We start from the raw sequence: 9,374 nt of genomic DNA on the forward strand, positions 1-9,374 counted from the left end.
GTATTTTGTTAACTGTGTAGTATGGAGTGTAGACATTCAGTACATGGTCCTTAAATCTGCATCATGCAATTTATAACGCGTTACAAATGTACATCTTGTGGTGTTATATTTTATAGTCTGAATAGAAGTTATAAACATGTAGTTTCAAAGGATTAATTACATTTTTTCGAACGTATCGAGAGAAAAAAATTATCAAGCGAAGCAAGAAAATTTATTTTAGGATTAATATCCATATTTTTTTTAGTGCGTATACCCATAAATATATATACCATTATACTACTGGTTAAAGGTAATATATATATACATGGTTTGTACTTATAGGGTTAACAGTTACATTGAGACATTTCATTATACATAGAACAATTAATTGATGAATTTAGTGTAAAAGCCAGAAGAATGAACTTCCGTCTTGATTGAATTTCTTTTTTTTTTTTTTTTTTTATAATAATAAAGAATAAAATTCGAAAATAATACATTTTTATTTATGACATCCCCTCATACTAAATTCCTGCACACGCCACTAATGAGAATAAATATGTATTCTAATAGTATTAGAATAAAAATTGTGAGGAAGGGTATTCGATTCTTGGTCAATGTCAGGGTGTATTTTTAATATTTTCCCCGGACGTAAAAATGCCTATAGTTTCGCCTTTGATTCAAAATACAAGTTAAAAAATACAAATACAATTTAAATAAAACATCTTTCGCCCACGATCGGTTGAATAGATAAGTACTGGCATAAGCACAGCAATGTCATGTTGGTACAGAGACGGCGAGTGATAACGGGAACACCATTTTCATTATCACTCAGATGCGTAACTGATTATATTGTTTGGCCGTGCACGTGTTCGCATCACTCCAAAATTCCGTTGTCTGAACACCAGACGTTGATTTTCGTGCTGTGCGGGAACGTTATTTGAGCTTCTTGTTCTTACGTTCGTGTTATCGTGCAGACGATGGGAAAGAAAGGTTTAAAGAGGAAGCAGAAGTCCGAAGAGGCCACTATCGAAGAAACTCAAGTGGTCTTGCCTCGCGTGCGACAATCCGACGAGCCGATCGCAAAAAAGGTGATTATTGCCGTAATTTCTGTATCTCGGAATCGGCAAATATGAATGTTTCATTATATGTGTTTCGTTTCAGTTCCGAACGTTTTGATAACTGTTGATTTTATCGTTTCTCTACAGGCCAAATGGATAAACAGAGAACGGGTTCTAGTTTTTGCCACTCGTGGAATAAGCTTTCAGCATCGCCATTTGATGAAAGATATTATCAAAATGTTGCCCCACGCTAAAGCAGCCAACAAAATGGAACGCAAAGAAAACCTCTTTGTAGTGAATGAGGTACATTTAATTTAAAACATCACCTTATATATCGGTTTGTAACTTATTTCATTATTATCTCTAGATGTGCAAAATGGTACATTGTAATAAGTGCATTTTGTTTGATGGTAGACTTCAAAGAGATTTGTATATGTGGTTTTCAAATTCTCCAAATGGTCCGAGTATCAAGTTTAACGTAGAGAGTAGTAAGTAATCCAAGTATAATGTTATTTCAATTATTTCTAATCATTGACTGTTATTTTAGTATTTACGAGTGCCGAACTGAAATTAACTGGAAATTGCTTGAAAGGATCTCGTCCAATATTGTCGTTTGACCATTCGTTTGATGAGCATCCACAATATTCATTGTTGAGAGAGATGTTTGTTCAAATTTTTGGCGTGCCTAATCATCATCCCAAAAGTCAACCATTTGTTGATAATGTATTAAATTTTTCTGTATTGGATAATAGAATATGGTTTAGAAACTATCAAATATTGGATGAAAATGGTGCAATAGCTGAAATAGGTAAACATGTACAATATTAAATAGCACGTAAACATAATATTTTTTTATTATTTGAATGATTCAATTAATTTATGTCAGATCAATCAAATTATTTGGTCTGTAAATTCAGTTATTTATTTAGATTGTTTTTCTTACTTCCAAAAATGATTTATATATTAACATTAATGACTAAAACAGTAATTATTATATTATATTTTGTAGATAATTTTTTTTAGTTATGAATATTTTCAGGATCAGTCTAGTTTTAATATAGTATGTTCTTTTATTAAGTGTAGTCTTAAAAGAATATCGTACTCAAAAATTAACAACATTAGGGATTCTCCTTATGGTATGTTTATATTATAGCCTGAATACGAACGAATATGTTAGTTTGCCTTCTCCCAAAGGGCGGTCTGATTAAAGAAGCCACTGTTCTGTAAAAACAGCATTTGGCCAATAGTGCTTGTTCAGCATACTGATGTCTAAGCGAACAATGTAAATGTTGAGGTCAAATATTTAGCAAAAATGTGTTCAGTAGCATTCAGTTGTATTTGTTTCTAATGTACCTATAGACCAAAGACAATATGGATATATATATTTATGCAAGACATTTGTAACGGTACATCTATGAATAAAATAATCATGTTAATTTTTAAACAGAGAAACTATATTAAATGGGAAAAAACTGTTCAGTGTAAATTCATAGTAAAGGTTTTTTTTTTTTAACAAAAGAACATCCATAATATAGCTTTTAAATTTTTTGTGTTTACTTTAATAATTTTTCATATCCATACAAAAATACTTATAATTTTTAAATTTATTGTTTATGAAAAATAAAAAAGTTACTTCAAATTATTTATGTGATAATTTTCTTTTAAATAGAACAAAAATTGACTCTCCATTGTAAATATAGATTTAAGATTCATAGAGAAATTATTATTTTATTTCTAAGTTTACAGACATAAATAAATATTACGCTCGTTTATGTAACTATTTTTATGCTTAAATTATGGATGCATCTTGTTCTAAGTAATTCACAGTATTATGTTGTGATTTGCTTAGTATAACTAAATTTACTTAATATGTACATATATATACAGGCCGGTATTTAGGAGGGGGCTACGGGTAGGCAAAATATTTTAACAAAATTAATTTTAAAAATCATGTACCTAAAAAATAGTATGTTTTATTATGTTAAAATGTGTAAATTAAAAAAATATTGTATGTTTTATTATATTATAATTTGTTAATTAAAAAAAGTATTAAACAATTTTCATTTATAAGTTATATTAAAGATTCTTGATTATGGACGAAATAATAAGTGTTATATTATTATTATTTATTTTTTGGGGGGGGGGGGGGGCATAATTTATATCTCTGGGGGCGTAAAAGTTTTAAATACGGGCCAGTATATATGTTCTATAGTAGTGGTTCCAATTAGTGTGAAGTCACGGACCCCTAGTTATAATTTAAATTGGTAAAATGGGTCCCTTTTTTTGTAAATACTTACTTTACAATTTTGTTTGATTATGAAAATGAAAAAAAATACAATTTATTTTAATTTGACAAACCTTTTGGTAATATTATACAAATTTAATTAGTTGCCCTACTCTTTCAAAAGTTGAAATGACGCCCCTGGTAATATTAATCACCTAATGTTAATATAAAAAAAGGTAATGTTAACATATATTTACAAACCAGTAATGTAAGGTGACATAGACTTGTTGATTTTTAATTATATTTTTGCTCCCTCCCCCTAAAAATTTCCAAGTTATGCCCATGGGTTGATATGATTAATATCAGATAAATTTAATATTTTTCAAATTACTCTTCAGTAATGTAATTTTATTTTAGGACCAAGATTTGTGTTGCAACCAATTCGTATTTTCAAAGGAAGTTTTTGCGGTGAAACCCTTTGGGAAAATCCATTTTATGTTACTCCTGCAAAAGTATTGTCCAAATTAAAAATAAATATAACTCGGAAAATAAATATTTTTCTTTTTCTTTTTAGACAAGACGATTATTGAGAGATAGTAAAAAAGATAAGTATACAAATAATAAAATCCAACGTAAAGCAAAGAAGACCAAGGAATTACTTGCACCATTCCGCGTCAAACCAGAAAATGAGATTTTCAAGGACGGCAGCATTAAAGAAAAAGCTAAAAAATTATTAATACGAAACAAATAAACTTTCAATGTTCAATTATAATTTCTATATTACGAATGTAATAAATTATTTTAAGAAATTTGTTTACAAGTAAAATAAACACACAAGTCGATAAAATTTGAAAATAAAAACATTGATAACCTTATACACACACACACACACACACACACAATAAAAAAAATATGTATATCAATTATACAGAATTCATATCCAACACAAAAATATAATTAAAATTATAAGTGAGCAAATATATACAAACGAAATACAATGTTTGAATACGGTTTAAAATAATTTTAAATTAAATATAAATACTCTACATTTTACTATATAAAATTTATAGACTATAAAAATGACTTTTCAGACGCCAGGTCCATGATTTTGACAAGACATTGTCCAAATTCTTCAATAATTATACGTTGACATTCTTCAGCGCCAGCGTTTAATTTTTTAGCCTCCATACCACGAGCTAAAAGACACCGACATGTAGCTTGTACTACATCGGTTGTAAAAAATTTGAATGGTTGACTGAAAAAAATGTTACTTAAATAAATATTTAAAATAACCCAATAATCATAAATTATATTCTTAAAAAATGAAATATAAACTAGAATATCGATAATAAATATGCAGATTTTTTATTCTTGAAGTTACTATTAAAATATTTATTTATTAAAATCATGAATCCACTATTTGGAATAGAAAAACATTTTAATAGTTAAGTAATACAATAAATACCTTGGTATATCATTTGCAGCTTGCATGCTACCAAATGATGTAACAAAATTAGCAGATTTCGTTCTAGATTTTAAATTTTCTACCATTAATGTTCCTGAATGGTCACCAAATGAGGTATGTGAATCATCATCAACATTCCGACACCCAACACATTTACAATTTTGTGAACATGCTATACGAGCTTCAAAGCATTCACAATAATTCTTTAGGCAACCAGATCTTTTACAATTGCATCCTTTGGTATGTTGTCGTTCAGCTTGACCCACAAAGCTTTTTATTTTCGGTCTAAATGCATTTGGATTTCTATCTAATACTGAACGAATAGCCTGTGCTCTATCTTCTTCATGTTCCATATTGTTAAAACATGAATTACAATTGCACTGATAACAAAATTCACCATTTGCAAAACAGTCACAGTATCTTAAACAATATGAAACAAACAATGAATATTATAACTCCATAAACATAAAAAAATTGAACCTACAGTTTAAGGCATTGTGATCTAGTACAGTTACAAGGTTTTTTTGTCTTGTTTACATCATTTGATAATTTGGGTTTTGTTTCAGATAACCCAGATGCAGTAGAAGATGAAGGCCTACCAATCTTTGGTACAATTGGATTGATCAAATTAATTTCATTTTTCATTTCTTTTCTAAGGGGAGTAATATCTTCAATAACATCTTCTTTCACTGTAATTTTTGGAACGGAAACCTAAAATATTTATTACAATTTTATGAACAAAGTTTGGATAATAAAATCTTCAAACATACTTGTTTCAAACTTGTAGTAGGGTTCACAGATGGAATTGGAGTGTTAGAACTACTTGATTTTTTTGATTCCATAGATGAACTGGTACTAGGTTTACTAGCAGGCAATATTGGTCTTTGTTGACTAGTAGTCACAGTCTATAAGAAAAATTAAATAATTAAAAATAAAAAAGTTTAGAATATAGTAAAACTTTTACATGAGATGAAGTAGAAAAAACTTTAATATGATTTGTTACTGGCTGTTGAGTATTAGAAGTAGAAGTTTTAGTTATAGTTGTTTTGACATTTGATTTTGGTGTAGAAGTTGATAAAGTGACTATTTGTGGTTTAGTAGATGCTGTAACAGTTGTAGTAGTAACAACAGAAACTGTTGATGAAGCTAAACTACTAGTGGCCGTTGTGGGTACAAGTCGTATATATTGAACCTAATATAAATAAAATTAATTTTAATTTAGTTCAAATAAAATATAATTTGAATGGTAATACTTGTTTATTTGGTAGTACTTGTTGTATTCCTGAGGTTACTGGCATTCTAACTTGTTGTAAACCAGCAACATTTGTTGCATTAACAGTTGGCAATCGTATATGCTGAATAGTTGACACTTGTGATGATTGTCCAACCATTGATGAAGGTAATCGTATAACCTGATTTGAACCATTGCTAGTAGACACTAATGTACCTTGCTTAAAAATACTACCCTAAAAATAAAATTATTCAATATATGATTATAAATTATAATACAGAATATTTTTATTATTTATTATTACTTGTCGAATAAATATCTTTTGTTGTTGTATCATTGGATTTTTAGTGGTTATTAGAGTTGGTGCTGGTAAAATTTTAGTAGGCCCAGATGATTTCACAGAACTAGTTCCTTTTTTTATGGTTCCCGAAATTTTATTAACAACCATATTCTGTAATTAATTTCATATATAATATTTATAACATAATTTTTCTTCAATACATACTTTATTTTGTGTAGTGTTAGTACTAGAAGCCACAGGCTGAAGTCGACAGCCTGGAGCAAGTAAACCCATTTGTCGTGCTTGAGATAGCGTAATAGTCCTAGTAGAACCTAACTGTGGACGTTGTCCGATTGGAACATTTAATACAATTTGTTGAGTATTTCTTCCAGTACTTGTACTTGGAATTGAATTAACCATAACTTTAGTAAGTAACTGAAAACAAAAAAAAAGTAATAATAATTAATATTAATTTATTAAGGTAATCTTACAGATTTTTTTGATTGTTGACTTCCTTGTGAACTTATTGGTGCACTTCTTTTAGTTCCACTTGCACTAGAAACAGTAACAATCTCAGATTGTAAATTAGCCTGAGGTTGTTTTAAAGTAATAACTTCTTCTTCCACAGGTTCAACTTTAATTTGTTCTAAAATCTGTGTTTCATTGTTTTCTTTAATAGAAATATTATCTTGATTATCATCTACTCTTTCAATTATTTCTTCTTTTATCTTTCCTAAATCTTCACTAGCAATAGCATCACCTGTATCGCTACAAACTTCTTCTTCGATCAAATCTAGATGATTTTCTACGTCCATTTGCTCTACAATTTCTTCAGTTCGATTTGGATCATCAAATAAATCTAACTCAGCTTGAAGTCGTTCAAGAGCTTCAAATTCACCTGACATTAATTTGTCAGAAGAACTTAACATTGTTAAGTAATCACTGTCTAAACTTGAACCACCACCTAAGTCTTGACTATCAAAATCTAGAAAAGAAATTTAGATATTATGAGTTATAATTTACATATTACACAAATATACTGTAGAATAGCCAATAAAATACACAAATGATATAAAAGTATGGAAATCAACCAGTTTATCATTTAATGTTTTAACACAAATATTTATAAAACTTTAATTGTTATGATTGCTAGTATTAAAGTTTAGAAAAAAAATTACTACAATTATGTGAAAATATTTATTTAATTATATATTTCCTATATATATATATTACCAATTTACTGAATGTATGAGGTGAATGACCTCTAGAATCTAAAAGAAAATTTTCAATAATTTTCGAGGTCAAAACTATTATATATTAGTAAAAAATTATTCTTTTAAAAATTCCATAAAATCAGTTACTTTATAGAGTTAAAAATGAATATGGTAGTTTATTATATTTATATAATATTATTATTTAGTATTATATTTATATAAAAGTATATTATGTAATTTAAGAATAAATCAGTTATATCATATTAATTTCTATAATAAATAATTATTTAAATGTTAATAAATATAAAAGCTTAACACATATATTTATATATAATATTAATACTAGGTGATGCATTAAAGTAAACAAAAGAATTTGCTTGAAATAATTTATAATTATACTAAGATAACCATAGAATCAATTTCAACATTTATGTAACTTAAAAATATATATTATTAATTACTTACATTAATTAGTTTTAAATATACCAAGATCTACTAAATATAGTTTTATATATTTTTTATGTGAACTAAAAGTGTATAATAAGATTTATATTCATTTCATTAATGAAACTATATAATAAAAACAAAACATACTAAACTAACAAAACTAATTTTATTCAGAGAGAAAATTAAAAATAATATAATTGTAGAGTATGAGTTTATAGTCTGAATTACTTTTTAAAATAGGTTGATAAATCAAGATAAAAATATATTTTGTTAATTAAATTGAATTTTGTATTACAAAATAATAATTACATTTTAAAAATCTTTTAATTTATTTGATACAAATAAATATTTTCATAATAACAAACAATATGTTGTTTATAAATAGGAGTTAAGACATTTAGTAATCATATATCAGACTATTGATGATTATCGAAACAAATATTGTACAAGTGTTCAGCAGCTAATCAGATTGTTAAATAGTATACACATAACTGCTCAGTTAAAGATGTAAGACATAATGGATTTGGATAAGCAATTATCCTTTGGAAAATATTGTATGAAGTGATATCGTACAGATATTCGACATAGCATAATCATGGACGGAGGACTAACAGTTAGAACTGCATAAGACATTCTTCAAAACGCATTCCTTTCACGACATACAACTGCATTTATTTTACAAACCTGCGTTGGACATGTTGAGCCTTAGGACAGGACGTAAAACCTTAGGTTTTGTTCGATGGTGCAGGGCTACCAGTCCCGGAATTGACGGCGCGTTCCCTTCGGATCGACGGTCACGCCCCGAGCTGGCAATTACTGATCGTTGGTCAGCACCGAGTGGATTGCATCCGCATTCCGCTCGACTTCTGAAGAATCCCTGAAAACGATTGCAGCACGAATACAGACCATATTTGATGGACGGTGATTAATGAAAATTGCGCGTTTTTGGAGCGTTGCAACACCATATTTGATTTTCAAAAAATTTTTACCACTGACCAATCGCGTTCGTCCGATACGTGGGCATTCGATAACAACAACAAATCCACAGAAAATGGGCGCTCGATTGGAACGGTCGCGAACGCAACGATAATTCGCGTTGTGTAATACGTTCTGCTGATACAATCAACGCCCAAAATAAAGTCGCTTTTGGATCCGAAGATTGCGGGCTTTTTAATCGAGCGAACACAACTTGGACTCCATGATCTCGAGTGTTCGGAGTGAACTTTTTTTTCAAAATTCAAAAGTCAACTTGGCTTGCGGTTAATGGTTACCTTTGATTACATTCGCATGTAAACCGCAACTGCGGTCGTGTGTTGATAATTAGCTACTTAAATAATAGTTACCGCCAACGCCCGGTCCTTAGTGGTGATAACGTTATCACGATAGTTCTGTGATGATTAAAGTTGACAATATAGAATATTCAGTAATGACATAGATATTTTTGTCAATTTTTTTTCTTATAAAATTATAATCTTA

The 9,374-nt window shown here is 28.7% G+C and overlaps 2 protein-coding genes across 4 annotated transcripts; one reads left to right on the top strand and one right to left on the bottom strand.

Moving 5' to 3' along the window:
- Positions 1-956: 956 nt before the first annotated feature.
- On the top strand, positions 957-4,033 carry LOC112687410 (ribosome biogenesis protein BRX1 homolog). Its single transcript, XM_025560099.1, has 6 exons — positions 957-1,067; positions 1,185-1,340; positions 1,405-1,525; positions 1,585-1,845; positions 3,679-3,773; positions 3,836-4,033. Exons 1-6 carry the CDS (start codon positions 957-959, stop codon positions 4,010-4,012), a joined length of 921 nt encoding a protein of 306 aa, XP_025415884.1. The 3' UTR covers positions 4,013-4,033.
- Positions 4,034-4,194: 161 nt separating this feature from the next.
- On the bottom strand, positions 4,195-9,170 carry LOC112687411 (protein lin-54 homolog). 3 transcript variants are annotated; one of them, XM_025560103.1, is made up of 11 exons: positions 8,895-9,170; positions 8,583-8,775; positions 6,729-7,222; positions 6,463-6,672; positions 6,262-6,408; positions 5,998-6,192; positions 5,691-5,918; positions 5,497-5,631; positions 5,211-5,437; positions 4,727-5,146; positions 4,195-4,516 (listed from the first exon to the last, which is right to left on the bottom strand). In XM_025560103.1, the coding sequence occupies exons 2-11, from the start codon at positions 8,593-8,595 to the stop codon at positions 4,333-4,335; spliced, it is 2,253 nt and encodes a 750-aa protein (XP_025415888.1). In that variant the 5' UTR covers positions 8,596-8,775; positions 8,895-9,170; the 3' UTR covers positions 4,195-4,332. The 3 variants fall into 3 exon arrangements, with proteins under 3 accessions (XP_025415888.1, XP_025415885.1, XP_025415887.1); XM_025560100.1 differs by having other exon boundaries at positions 5,980-6,192; positions 8,895-9,169; XM_025560102.1 differs by having other exon boundaries at positions 5,980-6,192; positions 8,888-9,169.
- Positions 9,171-9,374: the final 204 nt, after the last annotated feature.

The sequence above is a fragment of the Sipha flava genome, unplaced genomic scaffold (assembly GCF_003268045.1).
Source record: "Sipha flava isolate LNK unplaced genomic scaffold, YSA_version1 34_pilon_pilon, whole genome shotgun sequence".
NCBI lineage: Eukaryota > Metazoa > Arthropoda > Insecta > Hemiptera > Aphididae > Sipha > Sipha flava.

Excerpts from the sequence above, each read along its gene's own strand:
- LOC112687410 (XM_025560099.1), top strand. The coding sequence starts at position 957 with ATGGGAAAGAAAGGTTTAAAGAGGAAGCAGAAGTCCGAAGAGGCCACT. Across the intron at positions 1,341-1,404 it reads ACCTCTTTGTAGTGAATGAG|ATGTGCAAAATGGTACATTG; the intron begins GTACATTTAATT and ends TATTATCTCTAG. Across the intron at positions 3,774-3,835 it reads TTTATGTTACTCCTGCAAAA|ACAAGACGATTATTGAGAGA; the intron begins GTATTGTCCAAA and ends TTTTCTTTTTAG.
- LOC112687411 (XM_025560100.1), bottom strand. Across the intron at positions 5,632-5,690 it reads TTTTTTCTACTTCATCTCAT|ACTGTGACTACTAGTCAACA; the intron begins GTAAAAGTTTTA and ends TTTTTCTTATAG. Across the intron at positions 5,147-5,210 it reads AGATCACAATGCCTTAAACT|ATACTGTGACTGTTTTGCAA; the intron begins GTAGGTTCAATT and ends ATATTGTTTAAG.